This window comes from Diorhabda sublineata, chromosome 5, assembly GCF_026230105.1.
Source record: "Diorhabda sublineata isolate icDioSubl1.1 chromosome 5, icDioSubl1.1, whole genome shotgun sequence".
Taxonomy (NCBI): domain Eukaryota; kingdom Metazoa; phylum Arthropoda; class Insecta; order Coleoptera; family Chrysomelidae; genus Diorhabda; species Diorhabda sublineata.
In genome coordinates, this window is record NC_079478.1 from 23,950,986 (window position 1) to 23,978,110 (window position 27,125).

The following is a 27,125-nucleotide window of genomic DNA, read 5'->3' on the forward strand; positions in this document are numbered from 1 at the left end:
TAAGTAGGTAGGTAACTAAACTACAAAAATGTATTATGTAATAAAATAACACTGCTTGCGGCAAAAGGCGGCTTTATCAAAGGAACGCGCGGCACTTGTCAAAGAAAAGCCGCGTTGTTTCTAGACTAGACTGTACTGTCTAGTTTCGGGCGGCGCATATGACGGGAACATTCGAGACTTTCTTTCACGCCGATATAAATGTTGCGCCTGCATGAATTGGAGTCATTCTGAATTGTAACTTGATAGCGATACTACGTCGATACAAAGTTTATTATTAAATAGTGGAAAATGAGTGCTGTGAAGAAATCTAAAACGTATCATTTTAATAAGGATTGGGAGGAAGAATTTTTCTTTTGTATGGTGAAGGATAAGTGCATTTGTGTTATTTGTCGTGCGTCAGTTGCAATACCTAAGCGTGGTAACTTAGAGAGGCATCATAAAACGGTTCATAAAAACTATCAAAAGGATTTTCCGCCACAGAGTGAATTAAGAAAACGAAAAGTAAGTGATTTTATATCTTGTTTGAAAAAAGAACAAACCATGTTCACAAGACCAGCCAAATAATCAAAAGCTGCTACGATCGCGTCATTTAAAATATCTCATATATTGGCGAAATACAAGAAACCATGCGAAGATGGATCGGTGGTGAAAGAAGCATTTATTGAAGCGGGTGAGACTTTATTTGGAGATTTTAAAAATAAAACAGAAATCATGTCTGCTATTAGAGAACTTCAGTTATCTCGTCCGACTGTCACAAGGCGTATTGAAGTCATGAGTCAGGACATCGCAGATAAACTAAAACATGATATCATGGAATGTACTTACTTTTCTTTACAGTTCGACGAATCCACCGATATGACAGACACTGCCCAGCTGTGTATTTTTATTCGGATGGTATTCAATGACATGTCGGCTAAGGAAGAATTTTTGACAATCATTCCTCTGAAGGGGCAGACCCGTGGCGAAGATATATATGAAGTTTTCTTTAATTTTGTAAAAAACTACGAGCTACCAATATATAAATTAGTCTGCATTACAACCGATGGAGCACCAGCAATGACTGGAAACAAAAACGGTTTTGTGGCATTGTGTCGAGCTAATGAAGAATTCCCTTCATTTTTTTCATTCCATTGCATTATACATCAACAAGTTTTGTGTTCCAAAGTTTTAAACACGGATGAAATTATGGGCATTGCAACAAAAATTGTGAATTCCATCCGTGCACGTAGCTTGCAACGGCGGCTCTTTCAGTTGGAGTTGGAAGATAGGGAGTCAGCTGAACACACTGATTTAGTTCTTCACACAGACGTCAGGTGGTTGAATCGCGGAAAGTTCCTACAGAGGTTTCAAGAATTATTGCCCGAAATAACAGCTTTTCTAGACGAAAGAGGTGATGACACTCAGATTTTGAAAAACGAAAAATGGCTAACTGATTTGGCATTTTTGACTGACATCACAATGCACTTAAACATCGTTAACTTGGAGCTTCAAGGTAAAGGAAAAACTATTATTGAGATGATTAGCGCAGTAAACGCATTCAAAAGTAAATTGCAACTTATGATAGATCAACTGAAAAGAAAGGATCTGAAACATTTTCCGTCTTTGAAAGCAAGGATTCCTCAGTTTAATTATGATACGTATGAGGCTGAATTATCAAATATTTTGGGACAATTCGAAATGCGTTTTTATGATTGCTGTAAATTGGAAAATATAGCATTATTTATGAGTTATCCTTTTTCATGTAAAAACATTGAGGAATTAGCTACTGAAATAGCAAGTCACTTTAATATGAACTCATGTTCTATTGAAAATGAGTTGGTGCATATTATATCAGATATATATCTCAAAGCTACGGCATCTGATACAAATTTCTGGTGTTTTATATCTGAAGATAAATATCCGAATCTAAGGCAAATCGCCCTTCAACTGACGGCATTGTTTGGGTCAACTTACTTGTGCGAGTCTGCATTTTCTGAAATGAAGATAATTAAGTCAAAATATCGCAATCGACTAACTGACGATCATATGTCATCATGCTTGCGATTAGCACTCAGTGGTTACGTACCATCTTATGAAAAGTATGCTGAGGACATGCAGTGCCACGCTTTAACATCCAAAGCCACTCTTTAGTTAGGTTTAACACCATATGTAACTCTTTTGTTTTCTAACAACCAATAAACTCGCAATTTTGAATAACTATGAGTTTTTTCATTGATTTGTAGAGAAGAACCTAACTGAACCTAACCCAAACCTTGACTAAAATTTTGTACCTATATTGTGCAGAAAGCTAATATGTATATATGCTACGGTACACCCTACCTAGGTAGGTAGGGTGTATCGTGTATGTACGACAACCCTGCATCACACATACTTGCAGCCTTTTAGAGTCGATCGTAAGTAGTCTAAAAATATTGAAGTAGATCGCCAGCAGTTCAAGTTTGAGCACCCCTGCCCTAAGGTATTTGATTTATTTGCTACATGCGTTCTTCGTTTGCCGTTGACTCTAAGATAAGTCTATTTATATCGTTTATCGAAATCTGTAGAACTGTTTGATTTGGGAGCATTTTGGTGAGCCCAAAAAGTAGGTGTTTAGTAATTTCTCCAAACTTTTCTCTCCAGTTTATTTATAAGTGACGTCGGTTCTCTTAACGACATCATTATTTTACCAGGATTTTGTGGATTCAAGAGCATACGGGAATATTCGAAATTTCAAAGCAGAATTCAAATCAAACCTTGTGCGTCTTTGATCCAACCCTACTAGTTGGTTCATCAAACACAAACTAATTTGTTATTTTATCACTAATTTTGATTCTGGGAGTTGAGTCTATATGCAATAGTGGTAAGGTGATTGGTATATAGTAGTAACAAAAGCAGTGAAAAGTTGATAATTATATAAGTTGGTTGAGTCCAGTGTAAGTGTTCAAATGGATGAAGTAAAAGACAGTGTTTATGAATTTAACTCATCTTTAGAAACCGTTAAAATAAATTAGGAAATAAAAAAATAGTTCACATAACAAGTCCCGAAAGTGGTTTTATACTGGACGAGTGGGCAAATTGCAGAAATTGCAGGGCGAGCCACAGATAAAAAGAAGATTGAACAAAATCATAGAATCCACAAACACAACTTAAGACAGAAGACATTGGCAGAATTAACAGAGTGAAGGCCCCAACGTTTGACGTAAGATGTCTTGGACCAATTACGTTAAACAATTTGAGACAGCCGCCAAAGTAAATGATTGGACATGCGATATGGTCACGAACATCGATAGCAATGGCAGCTGAAAAACTGAAAACAGAAGCGCGACGAAACTCTGCAAGAGTTCGAGGTAGACATTGACTGACTTGCCCGATTCGCTTATCCATCGGCACCAGAGAACTGGATGGAATGATTGGGCATCCAGCATTAATTGATGGCCTGCGCGATCATGATATGCAGAGGACACTTCCAATAATACATACGTAAACCTTGAATATGAAACAGCCACAATGGATTCATATAACAAGGTCAGAACCATACACGAAGAAGGTGACGAAAGCAAACTCGATCAGATCGTCAACATAATAAAATATATGGTTGGGAGGAAGCCAAAGAAGATAAGATGCTGGAATTATGGAGAGCTAGTACGGAGTTCTTGTAGCTTTTCGGAATTTACAGAAGGAGAATCTAAGGAAGCTGTAGTTTCCAGAACTACAGTGGACAACGAGTAATGGTCAAAGGATCAAAGAAGATCAGGGGAGGAAGAAAATTCGCTCTGCCGTTAAAATATTTGCTAGCCTGCAACATCCCCGCCTGTATTTATAACGCATGAGGGTTGGCAACCGTTTTATGGAAGATGTTTAGAAAAACAAAATTTGTTTTAATAATGGAATTTCTGTTTTTACTTCTAGTCTTAATGAACTAATAGAGAAGTTCAAACAATGATGAACTGGCTGAGAATATATTTCTTGAAACTACTACAATTTCACTTAGTGGCAGATATTAAGTGGATATGCCGAGCATAGCAAACCATAGCAAAAAGGTAGAATACTTTCCCCCATAGCAAAGAAATTTGAAAAAAGTACTTAATTTTTTTAAGCTTATAGAGAAGTTTTGGTTGATTATCTATCTTTTGTGACAGTGATACCACTGTCTTTGTTTCACAATCTATCGAAAAACCCAATTATTTCGTTCCCCACATCAATAAACTTACCGCGATGTGTGTGAAACGCTTCAAAACCTCCGCGATCATGTGCAAACGTGAAGAAACTGGCTATGGCCAAGATAGAGAGTAACCAGTTGGATTGGTGAGTCATCAGGAATATGGTAAAGGTGAAATTCCAAGATATCGGAGTTCACATAATAATTTGCAGCTTCCCACTTGTCATCAGTACCTAATAAAGTCGGTGTTATTTTCATTTTACCGGAAAGTGCAGGAATGGGTCCAGTTGCCGATTCAAACACGCAGCCCCGGCTATCCACGAGTTCTAGAAGGACCTATCTTCTAAGGAGAGGTAATGTTACAAATTTGTCCACTACATGGATCGTGAGGCTTGTCCTGTTCTTTTATAATGGAAGTCTATATTTTGGCTATTACACCGAATGCGGCGGCATCTTTGATGTAACCTTAATCACATGCTTTTATCACAGCAGCGAGTTGTTTATATTTTTTTAGAGTTAATTCATAGGATGGTCTTAGTTATTTGTTTATTTCCTAGAATTTCTTAGAAATTATTTCTCGGGATATGGACTGGTTTTTTAGGAGCTGGAGTTTAGTTTATAATTAAAAGTCATAGTGAACGGAACGAAATAGAAAAGTAAGCGGTGAATTGAATAGATTAGAAAAGTAGTGATAAGTTAATTATTATATAAGTTAGTTAAGTCTAGTGTTAAGTGTTCCAATGAATGGAGTAAGTGAAAGACAATGTGGATAAATTTAGAGCGCTTGCAGACGTCCGTTTTTTCACCGGACAACGGACCGTCAATAAACGGCTATCCTTGTAAAGGGTCCTTCACGACGAGCTGAATCGATATGGAATCTACGCAAAATTTCAATATAACCTCATATATGCATCGTATGCCTAAAGTCCACCATTTTTTAATTATTTCACATTTTCGAAATTTTGCCCGCCACTAAAAAAATTATATTTCTAAGTCTAAGTGAGTCAGGTCTAATATTTTTGGGATTTGGACAAATAACACTAATAGCTTTCAAAATCTGTGAAAACCTTGACAAAAATTTATATAGGGTGTTCAGAAAATGGTGTGGAATTTGGCTATCTAAAAACTTCGAAAACTTAATTTTTTCAATTGGCATTTTTCTCTGGATTCTATGCTTTAAGTTAAGGGGACTTTGTTAGTAAATTCATATATCTCAAATTAACGGTTTTTGTTGAAACTTTCATGTAGAAAAAACTGAAATCTTCATTTATGGTTTTTAATTGTCGGTTGTCTGGAGACACCAAAAAAAGCTAACGTATCAACATAAAAACAAACAATGAAATAGGGATGAAATGGTATAGGATTTATTAATGAAGATTATTTCAATTTGCTGATAATATACGGAGAATGAGACAGGGTTATTAAACGAGCCTATATACATGTCGATTCAGCTCGTCGTGAAGGACCCTGTATGCATATATTTTTTTATGGATGTTACTTGGGACTACGCTAGAGATTACGCACGTGTGAAATGAATAAGGAAAAACAAACTCGTATTGGCCTACTATTTGTACAAGAAGAAACTGTGTTTCTCTAACTTTCTCGCCAAATCTGTAAAAGCTAGCATTCATTACTGTTTTTCGGCTTCTACATTATACAACCATTTTCTCATCTATTAGCCTTACAGATTTCTGAAGTTTGCAGCCTTAATTTCTTCGTGTTTCATACGGTTCATATCTTCCAAAAATTTGAATCTTTCAATACATAGCCTTTCATCTTCATGCTAGTTAACACCCACTCCTAAACCTATATTGGTACCATAGAGTTCATAAAGTTAACCTGAAGATTGAGATAACGGCATATAAGTGAAATTGTACTATTGGAAATTATGGCTGAAGAATTAATTTGATGTAATTCAGCTCTAATAAATCTGAAAAGTAATTTTGTTTGTTCCAGAAATGCATTATTTCACAATCTGATTGAAAAACTGGAGTTAAGTCTATATAAATTCAGTTAAACAAACCTCATTTTTTGTAAAAAGGAATATGCTTTCAAAGTGGTAAACTTTTACATTTCGAGTACAAAAATGAAACAATGTTAACCTAATTTTCTTTCAAGGATTCTGAATTCGTTTGTAGTTTGATTTATCATGGAGAAACAATGGAAAGGGAAACGAACCGCTAAAATCTTTTTGTTCCACGTATATAGGAAACCTGATTATACGTTTTAAGGTTTAAAAGCGTGAAGGTATAAAGTTTATTTACATCGAATCACAACTCATAATGTTTAACACAAAGATAATAGAGAAATGAAAAGGAACCCCAACGTTGAATATTCTATATAATTTATTTTGTTGATGTATACGAGGATATATTGAAAAATTCTTATCCTACTATAGAACCAAACAAAATTTCAATGTCAAAATATTTTATTACTCAACATATTCTTCTCTTAATGGGATACATTTATTACAGCGAACCTGCAACGTCTCTGGATCTTTGAAAATAATATTTCTTCTTGCTCTGCAAACCAGATCTCCACAGATTTTATTACCTCCCCGTTGGAAAAAAATTCATGACCTTTTAAACTTTTTTTCAGTTGAGGAATGATATGATAGTCGAACGGAGCCAAATCTTGTGAATAAAGGGGGTTTGGCAGTAATTCAAACCCTAAATCACGAATTTTTTGCATGGCAACATGAGATTTGTGTGTAGGGGCGTTGTCCTGCAAAAGCCTTTGGATACCTTTCCGCGTCTTTTCTCTTTAATTTTTTCTCGTAGAGTGGTCAGTAATGTCGAATAGTAATCTCCAATTATTGTTCTACCCTTATCCGAAAAATCAATCATGATTACTTCGTGGCAATCCCAAAAAACTGAAGCATGAACTGTTTCAGCAGATTTCTGGACACGAAACTTCTTAGGTCTTGGAGAACCAGAGTGTCGCCATTCCATCGATTGTTGCTTCGTTTCTGGATAGTAGAAATGTACCCAAGTCTCATCCATAGTAACAATTCGGTTTAAGAAGTCTACATCGTTTTCAAGCATTCGAGCACAGATCGAACGGGATACTTCTACCTTTGCACGCTTTTGGACAACATTCAAACATTTGGGGATGCATTTTGCAGCAATTTTTTTCATGTCCAAATTGACGTGAACTATATGATGATACAGAAACTGGCCTTCCCGATCGGTCATCATCTTCAATGGAAAATTTGCCTCTTGAATTTTGCAGTCCAATTTTTCACGGTCGCATACGAAGGACATTGATTACCAAGGGTGTTAAGCATATATTCGTAAATCTGCTTACCTCTTAACCCTTTTAAGTACTTGATGATGGTTCGGTACTCCAATTTTTCTATTTTCACAATTTCGGTGGACATCTTATTTCTTTTAATTTGTTACGTAAGTCTGGTTTACTTTTTTAACGTTAAACTTTACACTGACACTTCTAATAAGTTATTGTTGGATGCTATGGTAATGCAATATTTTTTTATGCATGGAACTGGTCTAGGCTAACTAGATATCTATACATCCTCGTACTCTATTGCCGAAATGTGCCCTGTTAGTTAGTCATAATAAAACTTCTCGGCATTCTTTTCGAAGTATATCGACATCATATGTAATCTGTTTATTTGAATTTCTATCCTTTTTCTACTTTACATTCTGTTTTGATTCTTTGTATTATCGTGTCTAAAAATAATTTGCGGTCTTTTCATTTCTCCATAAAATCTTCTTATGAACCTCGATATTTCTACGCATTAGGTACTCTTCATTTTGGTTTTCACATCACGGCATGGATCAATAACTCATCCATTGTTACTAATATTATAAAAAAACGTCTTTTCTACTTGTTTCTGCAGTGCTAAAAAATGATTGCAAATTTCTTTTCGAGATTACTTGTACGTAACTGTTAATGTTGGTGATACCCATGGTGCAGACAATTATTTCATGTTCAATTCCGAAAAAAGCTTAATATGTAACAAATGATATGAATAACCAATATATTCAGCCTTTCGTCTTATAATCACATGTTGATCATCAATGTTCAATAATATAAGTAAGTATTTAATCACTAAGGCAAGATTTCACGCTTCTACTGTAGACACGCTTCAACAAGTTCAGACAGATGTAAGCCTGAACAAGTTCATAATGTGACGACTAAGTTCCGGCGCTTGAAAATTATTTTCTCATTGATTCTGGTTTTCAGGATTGATCGTTGTATGAAAAATATAAGATAATGTATCACATGTAATATGTAAATAGCATTTCGGTTGACTTAAAAAGAAACATAATTATGAGGAATCTTCATATGATTTTATAAAATTTTTGATCTGTCTCATCATTTAGTAAATTAGCATTTTGCCATACATTTCTTCAAGAAAAGTTTCAAATAAGTTACATGGATGTATTTTATTTGCTTTTCCTTCCAGTTTATATTTTTGAAAAAAATATTTTTGCATTTTAAAAAATAAATAAGTCGAATAAGCAAAATTTAAATGTAATAAAAATGTAATGAATTTTGCGAAAAGAAAGAACGATAAAATATAACTCATTTTGTGGAACAAGCTCATTTTGCATGTTGTGGAATGCAAGTTGGACTAAACAAGTGCCGGTCCCCGCACAAAATTTGCAAAACTAGTGTTATGTCACTTTAGAATCAAAGAGTGCGCAAAAAGCTTTCATTTACTAAACCTATAACATGATAAAAGAAAAATCACATGGAAGATTTATATTTTTGACTTGATGAAATAGAAGATGAACTGATGAACCAAACATTTTTGGGTGTACCTAAATATACTATCCGTAAAGCGACTAAAATGCACAGGCAAACTATACCAATATCTGTGTTCACTTCTTTTACACAATTCTTGTAAGAGTTTTGAAATGCTGAATTTTCAAAATACTAATACTGAAAGTATTTCCTAAGAACCCAGCGCTACATAAAAAAGTTTTTCTCGGACTGAGATTAACGATTTATTTCTAGATTCATATCTATCAAAGTAATTAACGGAGCTTCTTACATTCAAACTGTAAGAAAAATATTAGCTAAGTGTCTCCATTTCAATTTATATAACAAAATAGCATGATATCTTTCCATATTATATTATTATCGTCTACTGCACCTATACCCTAACATTTAAAGTTAATGGATCTTCCTACATACATCCAAAATAGTGGCCACAAAAATATAGATTTCCTTTTAAACATAAGTAATGTATATAAGTGAGTTGATGTTGCATGAGTCTATGAGCGATGTTGCATCCCTAATCCCGGAACACTCTGTATAAAGAACAATAGTGTTTTCGTAAGCATGCGATTTAAAATAACAATATTGATATACGAGTATGAAGTAAATCTCTACTATCTCTTTCTTATACTCCCAAAAAACATTTATAAAAAATTTATTTTTTTGTTGCTTAGAAGGTTTTGTCCTACTTTATGCAACATATAGTCTACATATTTATCGAAATCTCGTATTATTATTTAATTGGTGATAAGTTCAAATTGTCTTTTATGTATAAACTTAGAAAGCGAACTTGACATTCATACCTAGATTTGAAATAAAAATCAAGAAAACTAGGTGGCCATGTACGTATAATTAGTATTTACAACTTAATGATTTCCAAACAAATTTACATTCAGCTTAAATACATGTAAAATCTTTATTTTATCACACTATTGAATTAAAGGGATTTCATATTTTAAGGAATTTATAAAACACTAACTGACCCAGCAGACTTCGTACTGCTTCAATTGATAAATAAAAGACCTAAACTTTTGTATAAAATAAACTTAAAACAAAAGGAAGGATTCCTATTATTAAAATTAATAAAAAAAATTCTCGGTATGAATGAAGTTTTATTATTATTTTATATCAATTACACTCTATATTGCATTTATATTTCAGTTTTCCTGAAATACTGGCTATTTATAAGGTTTTAATTTGATATTGACAGACACACACGGTTGTGATACAGTCTGTTATTCAATTTAAAGCTTAAAGCTAAAACTACTCGTTTATTTTTTGTTTTGTTTTGAGGTGTGTAAATAAACAAATATGACGCTTTTCCGACGCGTGAGCACGTGACGTATAATTGTCCATGCGCGAAACTCCAAGTTGATTCCGCAAACTTCCAACGACTTGCCTTGCGATTTATTTATGGTCATCGCAAAGGCCAGACGTACCGGAAATTAAAAACGTTTAAAATCGAATGGTGAATCCGTCGGAATTATCGGTATATGCGCGATCAAGACATCCTCTAATTTGTATTTTCCCTTTATGATTGATGCCTCAATGACGTTATTCATCACCTTTTTCACAGCCAGTCTTGTTCCATTGCACAGTCGAGGTTGATTAATGTTACACAGCATGATGATAACTTGTCCTACTTTTAACTGCAAATTTTGAGGTGGTGATCCAGGCAATACCAGTGAACTAAAAAACTCCGTTGATAGTTGACTACGTCATCCTAGTTCATAACGGTGTCGATTGATTTGAAGGAAACCAACAGTCCTGAAAAAAAAATCCGGAATGATCGCATTGAGATCCTCGACATCCTTATTTTTCGCCACCAAAATTGCTAATTCACCCAGCCAATTATTGTTATGAACTGTTGCGCTATATCTGGGAAAAAACGCTAAATACGCTTCTCTTTCAAATCTGTTATGTGACAGAAATCTAAGGGTAATGTGATGAATCCGGTCGAGGTGTCTAATGTCTAGCAACTACTTAGCAAACACATTTGCAGTTTCATATTGTTGCAAAAATACTCGCCTCTTAGTAATAAAGTTTCATTATTAAAGAAGATCAACAAGAAAACAAAGATAATATATAATATATATATATATATATATATATATATATATATATATATATATATATATATATATATATATATAACTGAATTTGTGTTTTTTTGATATTTTATGGTTCGTCAATGCAGTTCTATTTTTTTTTATCTTATTGATGACCTAATGAAAATTTTTATCAAAAAATTATTACAATACCTAACGTCATTCATATAAAAGATAAAATTTTATCCTTCTTCCAAACATTATTAAAAAGACAAGTTTTAAAACAAGCGGTTTCCAAGCTATCGAAATACTTAATCATCGTCTGGGAAATAATTAATTGAGATTGTCGGTGGTATTGAATTGTATTAGTTTTTGTAAAAATTTGAAATTCATAAGTTTCAAAATTCAAAATTTAAATTAAAATGATGATGATAACTTCTCTTGTTTTAGCACCAAAGCCATGCGCAGATCACACATGTAGAATGTTCTGCCCACATGGTTTTTCTTTATCTGCTGATGGTTGTCCATTATGTCGATGCAGGGATCCTTGCGATGGCATAAAATGTCCCAATGCTCTTGAATGTCATCTTGAAGAACTTGCTTGTGCAGACCCTCCATGTCCTCCGGTTCCCACATGTAAGTATTTGGTACTGAAAATGCCTTTATTCTTCCAAATTAATATGAGAATATAAATAGGAACGAATGAATTTTTCTAGTGATGATCTTGAGAGTTCATCATCCTATTTCATTCCAAACTGTGAAACCATTATTATCTGCATATCCGATCAGTTTTTGAAATATTAGTAGCAGAAAATGTGAAGGAAGCTGAGGTCAACATACGCTAACATATTTGAGACATTTAGATGATGAGCCGTCAATATACTGAACCGCAATAATTCTAAAAATTAAGAAGCAACAATATAATTATTAAGAAGTAAAAGTAAATGTTGTTGACACAACTGAAGATTTACTCTATATCTTTTTTTCACAATATAAATTTGAATACGGAATGTTCTTGATTTCTTTCCATTGTACATTATAACAATACTTATAAATAGTTGAGACTTCACATTTTCATGTATTAGGAAACATCAGGATGGGCTCTATCTACATAATTCTATCGTAACAACTTATTGAATTATTTTAATGTCAAGGTATGCACTATAAAACATGGTACCATCCCATCTATTGAAATTAACGCAAGTGTTGCGCTTCTCTCACGATCACATTTGCAAAATAATAATAAAATTCTCCGGCATTCAACGATTTAGTTAATTCACATAAGTTACGAAACACGATCGCTATAATTGAGACCATGAACTTTATACCATCAGGTAAATTAACTGAAAGACATCAATACAATAAGATTTCAGTTTCTCAATTTACAATTCAGTTGTGATGGCGTGATTTGAACACACCTACATCACTTATTGCCAAAAGATGGTTCGGAGCTTCTTTCAGGGTGGATACGAGTGAAATAAAATAGATAATACATTTGCTATAAGGATCACAATAACGATAATTATGGTACTAGATGTAATGTGTGTTATAATTGTTTATTATCTAAAATTTTGTATTTTGAAGATATGTTCTTATTATATTTAAATGTCTAACGTGGAAGTAGCTTGATTTCAATGATGTATGAAGGAACCTATGGTAAAAAAAGAAATAAAAAAGAATCAATAATGCCGTCGATGATTACAAATTCTTCTTCATCACTAACATCTATTTTTCCAATGATATTAATCATTTTTAAACTTTGTTTAATTGCTAAAAATAATTTTTGACTGACATTTCTAGAACTGCAGAGTTGCATTATCCAAAACATAGTAATCGTGATTGTGGCATTTATGTTTGTATTTATAAATTGTATTTATAAAATATATTTTTTCTACGTTCATGCAATAAGCGTAACTTTAATAAACTATATTTAATGGAAAATGTGGATCTTTATTGCACTAATACAATAAATATTCATTGCACTTATTTGTCATTATGGCACAGAGGTTTGTGATCAAGACATTCAAATGATCCAAATATTTAGTCCTTTTTCTGTGAGATATTAATACGTTTCAAAAAATTCCGGATTTTATAATCAATCATATTTACTATGTACTGGATTACGAAATTACTAGAAAATTCATTTGTTTCTAAAATGCCATATGATTTCAATTTATGAACACAAATGTAAATGCTTCAAACATACGTCTTGTCAAGCTCGGCCTAATGGCCTTGTTAGACAAATTCACGTTGCGTGCACTAAACACTTACTTTTTGCACTTACTGCATAAATAACTATTTTCTTATCAATTACAATGCAACTCTATTTTTTCTCGTAATCTTTTTTTCTAAATACTAAAATGTCTGGATTAAACAGTGTCACAATAATTACAAGGAACCCCATCAAAAATATTACTTTTTAAATTTTTATGGTATTTAGTGATTTATTTTGCCAATATCCTTTTGAACTTATTCTAATATAATATTTATCGAAATAGTTAGTTATTGAGAAAGTTATTGTACATATGGTAAGGAAAAGTGTTTTACATTTTCATGTTTGTGATCTATAACGTTTTGTAGAATTAATTATTTTCGCTTTTACAATAGCTTTGTATCTGAATTTTTGGATCTGATAGTTGGATAGCTCTATTAGTGAATCGACTGATAAACTGATGTTTTGAGATCGAATAACACGATGTGTGTATGTGTGTGTGTGTGTGTCTGTGGCAATGTATACAGTATGGTGCAAATGAAAGGAATAAATTCGTTATTTCGTACACGTGAGGATTCTTTTCCATTTTTGGTGAAATCTATGTAAGCGTGATGACGTCATCATTTTTAAATGGAAATATGGGTGTTGTAATATCAATATCAATATGTACAGTAATTGATTTGCGTAATGTCACGAATATTATTAATGAAATTTCAACATATTTCCTACTAAAATGTATTAAGTATTGCTATGATGTATTTATTACCACCCAAAAATAAATTTTGTGGTAATGAAATGTCATATCTACCTAATTTTTACCTTTCTTAAAAATCGTGTTTCCTTATGAACATCAACATTGAGTATATACGTTATTCAATAATAAATACTCCAACCTAGAACCAAATTCACAATCGACTGTAAACAAAATTGAGAAGAAATTCAGAGAAACGAATTATGTCAAGGACCTTCCTGAAGGTAGTTGAAAACCACTATCTGAAAACAAACTACTAGATGTTCTGTTAACTTTTCAAGATAAAACCCATGCTACTTCACGACAAGTAGCATTAGATATGATATGGACCATTTAACAATTCACAGAAAATGAATTTGATAGACCAATTGAACCTTATTAAATTATATTGGAACAAAATAATAATATGCGATGCTTTAAAAAAGGTTTTTTTCTCTGATGAAACTCCATTTCTACTAAACGGTCATGTCAATCGTACTTATATACGTATATTTCAGCTGAAGGTGAACAATTTGAGTACTTAATTTAGATTTTGTCATATTTAATGAATAATATAATTAATTGCAATGATAAAAATTAATTTCTAATTATATATATTGATATGGCTGAAGAGGTATTTAAATAACCTTTCAAATAATATTTCATTTGAAACTTTTAGCGATGATTACTCAGAGATGAAAATTAAGGGGTTTCAGTATTTTTCGCCAGCTTACGAAATAATAAATTTATTCCTTTCATTTGTACCATACTGTATATCGTTTAATAAACTAGCGATAATACTTTCCATTACTGCAGCGATAGTTTTGCAAAAAATATTTGCAGTAGCACAAATATTTCCTAAATCGATAAATTTAAACAAGTTTTTACGACGGAACGAAGAAAAAAAACGAAAATACCTACATACTTACAATTTGTCGAAAACAGAAAATAAAATGAAATAACTGAATTAATTTGGAACAAAATAATGATCTAGAACATGTAAAAAGTATACTTGCTCTACGTAACAACAAAGCAAATTTTGTATTGTATACTGCTTTCCAGTATACTGCGAATACACGATAAATTACTACGGGGAAGTTAGGATACTAAAAAATGAATTTATTGAACGAAAATCTTTAATATTGATCAGACACACCACCCAAGTAATCAGTAAACTATACGTTTAACTGGGCGTCTATTTTGCAACCTTAAATTCCCGGCAGGAGACTTCCTCAGTTAAATTAATATTGAATTGGACACCACCAGCTTTTTATGGAACGACGTTAAAAATTAATAAAAAAGGTGTAAAAACTGGAAACACTTTATGAATTAAATTGAAAAAATATTAAACAATCCAAAACTATTCCCGGACATAATTATCCAAAATAATAATTATTGCTAAAAACAATAGCAACAAATAAATTGAAAAAATAGTAAATTCGCATTAACTGCGTAAAAAAACTCAGACTGAATTCCCAGTTGTTGGAGTGCGTTGCATTTGTAATCTGGTGTTGTATCCTTGTTATGGAAATTCCCAACCTGGCAGCTGTAGAACAGCGAATATAAAGATTAAAATCACCACAAATGTATTAAAATTCACTTTTACTTGTAGTGTAGATAGGCAGAGGAAGAATTCGAATCAATTTCGAGGTTTTATTGAATTTCTCGAATGGAGTGGGAGGTCGATAATAAATTAATTTTTTTAAAAACTCGAAAGCTAGAATAAATGAATCCGTGTGACTACTGTGACAACTATACCACAATACGTGAACAAAGGAGTATTTAAAATGATTGAAGAAAAAAGTAACTAGCCGAATGGTATGTTACAACTTAATTTTGAAATTATTGGTGTAACCATCCATTGCTAGTTTATTTTCATATATAAAAGCTGGGTTGGAACTCATCTCTGGATTGCAGTACCAGGTATAAATTTCAGTGGTTACATTCAGCCACCGTGCAAAAGCAAATGGCCTCATTAACTCAGTGCTCCAGACAATCAACCTGATTATCTCTATACATACCTCACAATGAGTCGGAATGATCGCTATCACTAGCGCTTGGTATGAAACCACTGTGCAAATTCTCATTGAGTTAATAGCAATCACGTCGTTAAAATTTTTATTGACCATTCCTGTGACCACAAGCATCAGATATTGAAGATACCAAACATTTTAGTTATATTTTATGGACCATCATATTTAATAATAAATGTACTGTTACTGTGCTTGAATCGTCGTAACACCAAATCACTCGCATTTAAAGTATCACTTCCAGCTGCAACTTTATGGGCGACTATTAAATGTGTTTGGTGATGATTCGCTAATTCATAAAAAGTAAAACAGAGGAGGGACATTGTTTGTCGCACAACTTACACGAGTCCTATTCTCTAAGTCCGTCGGTTGTAATTCTACGTTCTCGATCACATTATTATGGGTGATGAAAGTTTTTTCAGTACGATCCCGAAACAAGGCGCCAGAGTTAGCGTAAGATATTTCCAGAAGATCCAGAACTTAACAAAGCTCGCTTGAGTAAAAGCGAAAGGTCATCAGCTTTTTTTATAACCATAATGAGTTCATTCCACCTGGATCGAGTGCGAATTCTTTAGCGAAGAACTTATGATGAATGTGTTTTTAGCTTCCGTAAACATTTCTGTGTTATTACAACCCTGCATTTTCTTGCTATCTTCTAAAATCAAAGGAACGCACTTTGTATCGATCCAGGACAACAACTGTGATGAGGGTGGTGACGGAGGTTCCAGTTAAAGAATTGCAGAATTGCTACAACGCCTGGAAAAATCACTGGTGTAGGTGTATTGATCCAAAATGGAAATACTTTTATTTATAAAGGATATAATTATAATTAGGTTTATTTTCACAGCTTCAGTTCAATTACTCAAATGTCAGACCTTGTATGCACTTTAGGCTTCACCACATTTTTGATAAGATAAAAATATAGAATTGCCATAATCACTATTACCAAAAGCACAATATAAACAAGCCTGGACATAGTTTGTTACAAACCCCTCATCCTGAACAACCAATAAGTTTATTAAACCAAAAACATCACGATGCTTTTCCACTACCTAATAAAAAAATTTCATATAAGTATTTATCCGCTGTGTCAGTTGTTTGCATTTATCAATAATTGCTCTTTTTCATCTTACAATTCCACTTTCAAAAACTAATACCTCGCATTCAATGTTGCCTAGCAAACGTTAATACGATTCCAACTAAGTATATTCAGTATACTCCTCTCTTTCACCCATATTCAAATAAAAGAGTAAGTAATAAATAAATCAATACTCTTTATATTAGTGTTCTCTTGGTATTAGTATAGTTTGCTATTCATGTCATTGATTGTGAAACTAACGCAAACGACTATTCACTTTCTCCATTTAATTTATGACGCATCGAAATACCAACTTGAGAAGGTCATGTGAGTATATCGGTCAAGACATCTTCAATTTTCTTTAACGGATTGCATTGTTAGATGTAATATGAAATGAAATACCTTCTGGAAATTCATTGATGGTCATCGGAAATTGCCTGTAAAATCGTAATAGGAACATATAATTAATTATATATTCAATTCTTGAATAAATGCTAGTTGGTTTGAGCCTATTATAATAAATAATGTATCATTTTTCCAATAGTTATAGTAATTTCGACCGAATTTTTATCTTGCGAATGTTTCCCTTTCAGATGGGTTAGCAGAAAATATAGGATACAAGTTTTTTCATATAATTCAGGCCATCTGCATAAGTCTATTAGAAGGGTGCACCTTTACATTATGTCTTTAAATACAAATACAATCACCAATACCGCATAAGTCTACATATTATAGTTCGAGGGCTATAGTCGTTTCAAATTAAAATTCCCAATAAATTGTTTTTCCAAAAAAACAATAGGTTTTTCCATTATTACTGTGTTTGAATATTATGAATTATTCATATCCATGTAATATAGGCATCACTGTTATTAGACCATTCTGTCGTGATTGAATTTTTAGTGAAATTTAGAAGAAAATTATTCGGAAATTTTGTGTAATACCAGATGCCAACCAGTCGTGCTTTGGTTAAAGAGTATACTTTCTACAAACGATGTATTGGAGAAATCGAATTATCATTTTCAGGTATCTTTTCTTCACACAAAATCGTTGAAATGAATTCTCTATCTATATATTATATATTCATTTGAAAAATACTATGCAATTAATTTTTAGCTCGATTCATAATTTTCAGCCCAATCGATTTCCAATAAATATGAATTGTTATATTAAATTATAAGGTATTATAAGAATAATATATTTTTTCTCAAACATCATTTAACTTCTGTATTCTGTATATTTTTACATTAATATCCCATAGACGTGGAACATATAATAATAGAGATACATTTTACAGAAAATTTAAATAAAATTCAAGTATCCTGAATTTTGTGAAGATAAAAATGGATCATGACGTATTTTTATACGAGGATATCGATTTTGGAGTTATTTTCTCAAATTTTCCAAAAATTCTTCTAGTAATGTATTAGAAAAAGAATTTTTCGCAGGAAGTCGATCATCATATAAGAATTCTCATTACCCAATAGCATCAAATCAAAATTTTATCGAAATCTTGAGAAGTTTACTATTTTTCAGATGACGAAAATCGGAATGTTTGGGATTTTTATTTTTTTAACCCTGTCATTGGAGTCCAATGGTAAAACTAATATTGTCGTTGAATTCCTTGTCCTCAAATACCTTTTGTCCCAGATTTTCAGTCTAATCGCAAAACAAATTTAACGACCCCTTCTCAGCCAGTCCTGATGCAATTTTCATACCCAATTTTGCCCACTTAAACCTGGTTTAGCAAAATTTCTACTATCGGAACCGATCTCCTTGATCTATTTTATCTTGAAAATTTACCCTTCAAAACCGGAATTCCCATATCATGTATATATGTATGTGTGAATTTAGGGTCTCGAATACACTGCGACCCAAACGTTCTATTGTGTCCCCTCTTCATGCTGGGATACTGGAGGTTTCGAACTCTGTGCAACAAAATCTGCACGCCCCATTATCTGCTAAGTCTAGCGTCTTCATGTGTTTATTGAGACGACAGTGCCCCGATAAAAATCTTGTTAGTATTTGTAGATTGTTCTTACTTAGGTTTATACATTCCGCACATCTACTCTGAAGAAGAAGAATCTTTGCCTGTCTCAGCCCTTGTAGTTTATCCTAACAAATGTTTTTTCTCCTATCTACTTTCTTTTCCATTGCTCTGTAGCTGTCCCATGAAGAGCTTGTCTGCCCCCTCTTTAGCGAGCTTATCAGCTATTTTATCTCCCTTCGCTCCGGTGTGTCCCGGAATCCATTGTAAGGTAATTTTATGTATCTTGCCCATCTCGTTTAATTTTTCTAGGTAATCCCAAACTAGTTTGGATTTTATGATATTGGAGCTTAGAGCTCTAATGGCTGCTTGGCTACTGGACAGGAAGCTGTTGCGATCGTTTGCCCTTTAAAGCCGGAATTCTCATATCATGAAAGCCCCATGTACGAAATTTAGTCAAAATCGGCGACATAAGATTTTATTCCCATATTCATATCCAAGGCACCTTGTTCCAAAAGCTCAAATTCAATCATAACTATCCTTCTATGATCACAAAAAAGCAAGACCTATGTTCTTCTTTCGATTTTTCTATATTACAAGATCCCATTTCGAAACTGTAGATAATATAAATTTTTATGTGGTTATTTTTGGGAAAAAAATTTGTCTCATCTTTCATCCTACTATGAAAAATTCATTGATAAACCATGAAATCACAAACAACATATATTTCATTATAAAGATTTCTTCGTATAGTTAAAACAGATTGTATATACGTATCATCCCATATTTAGTAGGCGATCTTTTGATCCATACAGTTATCAGATTTGTCAATGACAAGTTGTATTAGGTCGAAACGTTAAAGATATCTACTATTGGAATATATTGGTAGATTGAAATTTATTGAAAAAGTTAAATAAAGTGATCCTTTTGTTGATATTTCCAATGTAGGAATAGTGATTTTGAAATGATTTTCGACTAATATATTTATTTACATTTCAAAGAATATTAACATAGCTATTTCAAATTTTTCGGGGCACAATCAAAACACTGGATCTATGAGAAGGGTACGCTACAGTACCGTATACTGCGTATTGGAACGCGCACCTGCATTTTTACCAGGAACGTGTTGTGCTCCCCCCTTCCATTTCTTTGAGTGAGAGGGATGCAGATGAAGAACTGGTAATTTATTCTGCATTCTACCCCATAGAAACTCTGCTCTCCTCTCTCATGTAATTTTTACTATCGCCTATAGAGATGCGCGGATGAGAACCCCAAAGGATTCTTACTAACCGACTTCATGTGCTTACTTTTGTAATCGATGCCAACCTGTGACTGATTTCACTATTTGTTCAATAATCGTTAATCTGATCTACTCGTGGAGGATATCATTGGATGTATCTATATCGAACTACTGAACATTCTCTTCAAGCCCAACAAAGACATGGATCATGAAACGCTAGTTTTCAAGAATCCGAGGATAACTAATTGAAAACTCTTTTGAGAGGAGCTTACTAGTCGCCTTAGGACTTAGCCTCGATGCTGAAATTGGGATGGATGTTATAAAACTAAAAAACGCGATCAACTAGACATTGCCTGGTATACACTAGTGGCCTGGCGGCCACATTAGAATTTCTGTTAGCTAGTGCTTTTGCAGTTTATTTACACCCCCAGGCTAATTTGAACGTGCATGCAATAGTCTTCAGTACCTTCAAGGTTGCTTGGCTAGCGAAGAAAATGCGAATAAGTTTTTAAGAAAGGTTTCTAATCAGAAACTCTTGAGCATATTTGTTTGCTGCAATTTTACCTAAAAATAGTCGGTGATTATTCTAGTGGTATGAAGAGCTTCCATTTTGGTCTAAAGACCTATATTGACTGATTATTGGCTGTCATTGATGGTCACTTCGAAAATTACTATCACTACCAGATCATCTTGGTAGCCTAGAACTGTGATTCCAGCGCTGATAAGTCTAATAAGAATTTTGTCTACTACCAATGACAACAAGTGATAGGGCTTCGCCTTGCAGTCTGCCTTTCACTGTGGTAATAGTGGAAGTGTTTCCGTAGTTACTATACCTTGTTTTAGCATTGCCTCATTCCATTTAAAAATACGAATTTCCACCTCCTTATGTGAGGTGCTGTCAAAAGGCCTTCTATTTCAACGAAGGATACTAGAGCGATATTTTCGCTGTCAATAACCTTTTCTATGACTTTATGTGCATTTAGTGGACTTATTTTTTGATAAACGAGTTTTTTTGTGTGGAGCTGCTTTCATGCGAGAGTCATGCTTCTGATATATTTTTCTATAGCTTTCTCTATTGATCTTCTGGTCTCTCGTCCGTTTTTGGTATGAACACTACTTTTGCCTCTTTCCATATTTTGGGTATATATCCCATAATTAGGTTGGATTCAAGGGACTTGCAAATTCTGAGCTGAAAAAGTGAGTCGTTAGAAGTACCTCTGAACTTTCTCACTCATTGCTGCAATATACTGTTTGGCTTTTGAAATTGTCCGATTCTGTTTAATTTGGCTAAGACTTTTTGGAGACGTTGTGCTGGGGCTAACTCATGTATTCCCTCGCACTCTCTAAGTTCTTCTTTTAGAATTTCTGAATTACTTGGCATAATTTGCTAGAACTGTTCTATAGTTTGCCGAATTTCTAGTATTCGTTGCATTGTTGAACTACATATATTAAGCGGCCCACTTCTCTATACCTGTAAAGCATATTTCTATGGGTTACCCCTTATTTTACTAGGCAGTTGTTTTTATATGCCACTTTGATTAAGTAGGGCAAGTTGTTGGAGGCCCCTTCTATGTTATAGAGAGAATACTCCAAATTCAGTTGGAAGCTGTTGGGGAGTTTTGGAGCTCGTATTTCCCTTAGACAAGTTGCTATTGTCTCTAGATCGAATCTTATACTTAAATGATCAAACACGGATGGTTCATCTATCACATGCCAGTTTGTTACTATGCGTGATATGGGGATAAAAAATATCACCTTTTTTATTCTAAACCTATAAAAAAAACAAATGATCCTCAAAATTCGAAATGAAATTCATGGCATATCTAAAGCAGAAATGGAAATTACCAATCTCTTTTGTCTCTTTTGAGGCCACAATTCGTTGCAAAAGTATCTAAGCCTTAAAAATCATCACTGTGCATGGTCCTATGTATATCTTTTGTTCTCAATTGATACTCGTATATCTTGCAAAAAAGATAGAAACTTGCATCAATATTTTGAACTTCTAATACTTCTTTTAGCTGTAATATATTCAGCACGTGATTATATTCCAGTGTAACTAACATTTACGAATAAAATATCATCATCTAGCGCTACTTTTAAAATCAATTTCTGCCCTACTCCATCATTTTACTTGAATTTCAATGTTGCCGTATATTTTATACACTTAAAAATAACTTTCAGCAATATCTCTTGTCACTTTCATAACAATAATTTAAATATAAAGTTTTTATACAAAGCCTTTCTTTATTTGTTTTGTGAGATATATCTTCTTGATTCCAAAACTATTCTTATAAATAACTTATTTTTTTGCTCTAATTAGAAAAACTTTGTCTATTAGCACAGGATTTTCTGATCGATTTGATATATAGTTTATTCATCACCACTTATTGGAGGTTTAAAGCTACTGTATGCTCAATAATTAACCATATTTCTAGCATACATATTTTGTTCTAAATGCTCAACCTGACACCGAAGCCTTTATCGATCAAACCTTGCTATTGTTGCACTCATCTTTGCATGGTTGCCTTTCTAGGTAAAACGCCTTTACATATTGATTTCTATTGACATGTCAAAACCGTTGATTATTTCACTACCTTAACCTATTAATTAACAAAAACAGGAAGCACAATGTGAATAATTATGTAAGAATGGAATTTCAATTTCACGCTTCTTATCTGATAATCAACTACAAACTTTTCACAGAAAAATTTTGATTAAGCAGTATAAATTTTTAGTCATTTTAACAAAACTTGGGTATTGTAGATTAGTTGTCTTCACGAAAATTATTTCTTAATAGGTAATTCATTAGAACATAATTTGGCTTATTTAAACCACAATCGGAAGTTGATCAATTCTTGGAAACTAACTGACCTTACTTCAACGTTTATCATATGCATAAAAAGCATTGTTCTTCTCACTTCTGAAGTGAATCATTTTTTCTCAAATCGTTTTATGTTCGCTTAGCAGTGTGTTGATTGAATTTTAGAGTGTAATAATGGATCCTTATTTCAACCAAAGTCCTATATAAAAACAAAAATACTATCGGCTCTTTCTAAGTCGCTCTTATTGAAAACATATTATAAAATGTCTCACGCACCATAAAGTTAATTCATTTATTATTGTTATTCTATAATCAATCATATTTTGTATCATGGATAATTGAATGTACGATTACGTTTAAATTTTGAAATGAAATGAAAAATTATTAATTTTGCTTGTACAAATTTCTAAAAATACTGTTGCTTTCAAAAAGTAGTCCTGAATTATGCAATTCTTTTTCATCTAAACTATAATTTATCATCTTTTTAGGATTGTTTCCATCAAATGAGAATATTTTGTAAGAGGCTCGTTTTCAATCATATCATAAATATATAGTATATTTTTTTATATATATATTAAGGCGCCTATTATTGTTCCCAATATCATTGTAGCAGTATTTATTGTTGCATGTCATACAGTCACAATCAACTCTCTCATCAATTATCTGCGGTTGTCTTGTGTCGACATCTTAGGTCATGCATAGAAATGGGGATCTGAAGTAAAAAGAAAGATATCGAGAAGATTTGGCTTCAAATACTTTTGGAAAAATATTTGTCGACATATTAAGTAAACATAATCCGGATATGTTAACATATACAGCTTCACATAATATAACGATTATTTACGTACAGCATTCGAGGAAAGACCTAGAACTGGAAATATAACTGTATCGTCAGTTTCTTCTGCTTCTAAAACTGAGTTCTTGAGTATGAACAATATCACTGTTCATGGAAATAGTTATGTTTGGAAAACATAATTAAGGAAAAATACATTTAGGCAGTGAAGAACCTTTGTTGTTTGATTCAGATCCTGTTTCTCAGATGGTAAATAAAGGAGTGGTGTGACGATCTAGAGTCAGATATTGTTGACTAGTGTCTGACATTTGAAGCTCATATATCAAAAACACAAAGAAAGAAGCAACATGACTTAATGCGTATCATCAATTTTCGTGTCTGAAATATTGGCATTGCCTTGATAGTGATTTGATTTGAAAAACTACTCAAGAACGTCAACCAGTCATGATAGATTGATATCATTAGACCTGCTCCATATTCACACATTTGATTGATAGAGTAAACAAGCTTTCATTACTTATATTTTTTTTTAAATCAAGTTCGTTTTAATCAATGAATTATTATGACAAAATTTGAAAATTGAACATCCGTTTAATTTGAATAATTCATTATACATATAAGTAATATGTTGTATGAAATGTATATGTAAGGGAATAATGAGAATTGAATTATTTACACTAATTTTAATAGATTGTTGACCTACTAATTTATAATTTATATATCCAAATTAAAAACAGTTTCTCTCATTATTACAATTTTTAAATGGATTTCATTAGACAAAAAATTAGAATAAAATAGAATCAACCAATTAAGTAATAAATTACAATCAAATTTTGATCACTTTCTGACAAATCTTTTTGGAAAGAGAGTAAAAACGTTTATAAGAATGTGTAAGTTTATATAAGTGTAACATTAACATTGTGAGTAACATTGATCCTCCTCTACCTTAGAGTAATGAAACATTTCTATATTTCTTTAAAATGATAATTATATCATTATACCAAAACATGTTGAGATGAATACCAAGTTTATTGATTATCGTTGCTATTCAAATTGTTGTGAATTTTCATTGGTTAGATTATGAATGTCATCAAATTTTTACATGTTAGACCAGGTTAGGTCATTACAATGAAGTTCAATTTTCCATAGTTTAGGTAGCTGCTAATGACGTAGAATTTGTTTTCTCAAAATTTAAAAGATATGTATAGATAACACTGAGTTTATTTAAATCAGTTTTTTATTACCACACTGATCATTTTGTTCAATATAATGAAAATTTAGTCCAAAATAACACTCATTATTGCCTTGAGGTATTTTCTAAAACCTCTATAACTTATGTGTTTAACCTCAATAATGATTGTTAATATTGTATATTTAATGAAATTTGCAGGTAAACGTGGAAGAAGCTTGGATAATATTTGTCCAGTAGGCGACCCTCTTCGTATCAGTGAAACTGTACGACCCTTTTTATGCGGGAATGATCTAGGAAAACCACAATGCCCTCCGCTTTATCAATGTTTAGTTCAAACAGGTATGTACTCATTTATAAAGATGATTTTTGTGGGGTTATGGCAATAAAATACCAAAGTGCACCTATATATATATATATATATATATATATATATATATATATATATATATATATATATATATATATATATAATATATTCCTATGTCTCAATCAGCTAATCAGCTTACCTCTTGGAATTTCACTAGAGAAAAGATTTGAAGTAGAGAAATGCTTTATGACTGTCATTATAGGTAACGATTATGGCGTTTGTTGTCCAGCGTCACTGAAAATCCAGAAAACCGGAATGTGCCCAAATGAGATGCAAGGGAACCTGCCCTGTGGTAAAATATGTAGTCATGATTTGGAATGTCCATCCGTTCAAAAGTGTTGTGGTACCGAAAAATGCGGACTTTCATGCATTCATCCAGAGAATATTACAGGTAATGCCTAATGCTACTGAAAGGATCATTTCAAATTTCAATTCATCTTATAATACACTGCATGAAAATCATTATATCAGCCGACTTGCTGAATATAATATAGACTGATATAGCTTAATTTCTAAGTTCCAAATATTTCTAAATTTTAAATGAATATGTTTTAGAAACTGATGCATCTGTTTTTATATCTGACTCTCATAGAACTTACACGGTTCTTACCGAGTAGTATTGAACATAACTTTTTCAAGTTAGATTTATTAATCAAATTTTAATTGGTAAATCTCGATACCGTTTTTGAAATGTTTTTATTTGAAAATTTTATTAATAATCGAGAGTTGTATGATTAAGTTGATAGTAATTATCATATATTATATGAATTAAAATTTTGTCTAAATTTGTAATGGTAAACTCTTATTTATTAATAGTTGTGACGATGAGTCGAAAATAATTACATTTTTGAAACCTTGTTATTTGTAATATTAGATATTGTTAATCAACTCTAGTGTTGAATACACTTGGAGGCTTTGAACGATATTGTCGAGAAACTGGAAATGTTCGACCAAGATAATGAATTCCGGTAGGCCAAGAACAACAAGAAACATTTATTAAGAAAATATAATTTTAAATTTAGTTGATCAAGATCGAACAATTACCATAAGGAGTATGACAAAAGGTACTTAAAGAGCAGCAGCTATTATTACAAACAAGTATAAAAGCTCTTGCCAGACAATCTTTGAGTTAGAGTGTATACATTTTTTTATCGTTAATACGTTACGAAAAATTTTTTACTAAGCAAACCCAAATAATTTCCAGTTTTCTACATATCTTAGAGACGAGGTTATCTGTTTTTAAAGATTCTGCATATGCCTGCAATAATTATTTTTTGTAAGAATGTGATATAAAATGTTTAAACATAAATTTCAACGATATTTCAAGAAACTCCAAAATAATGATAAAGTATATAATTTCTTTAATTTCTTATTTCTTAGACCTTTTGATATTGACACTGACAATTTGCGTATTTATATTAATTAATTTTTCTTATTACAACAAAGTTCTATTTTGATTTTATTCTTATTTTGATGTTCATGATGAAGGTAATCTATTGGACATTCACTAATCACATCTTCTAAAAATGTGCAAAATGTAAAAAGTAGAAACTTCGAAATGCATACTACTAATTTCATGTTTCCTTATATGTCCCTCCGCTGCTAGACAAAAATTGAGGAAATCTGTTAAACTGCAGAGTTCCAAATTCTGTGCACTATCCTGGATTTCTTGGTATTTGTTTCTTCGTCAGGTTCTCCTTGCTTGAATAATGCTCAAATTTTGGTGACTTTATTGATTCTGAATAT

The 27,125-nt window shown here is 32.4% G+C and overlaps 1 protein-coding gene across 2 annotated transcripts in view; it reads left to right on the forward strand.

Moving 5' to 3' along the window:
• Positions 1–27,125, forward strand: part of LOC130444254 (uncharacterized) — an 87,066-nt gene that overhangs the window by 34,127 nt on the left and 25,814 nt on the right. The window contains exons 5-7 of one of the 2 annotated variants that reach the window (XM_056779317.1): positions 11,383–11,568; positions 25,211–25,351; positions 25,582–25,770. In XM_056779317.1, the coding sequence (XP_056635295.1) occupies positions 11,383–11,568; positions 25,211–25,351; positions 25,582–25,770 (516 nt within the window). Of the gene's footprint in view, positions 1–11,382; positions 11,569–17,186; positions 17,310–25,210; positions 25,352–25,581; positions 25,771–27,125 lie in introns of those variants that run through there. The other variant, XM_056779318.1, reaches the window with a different exon arrangement.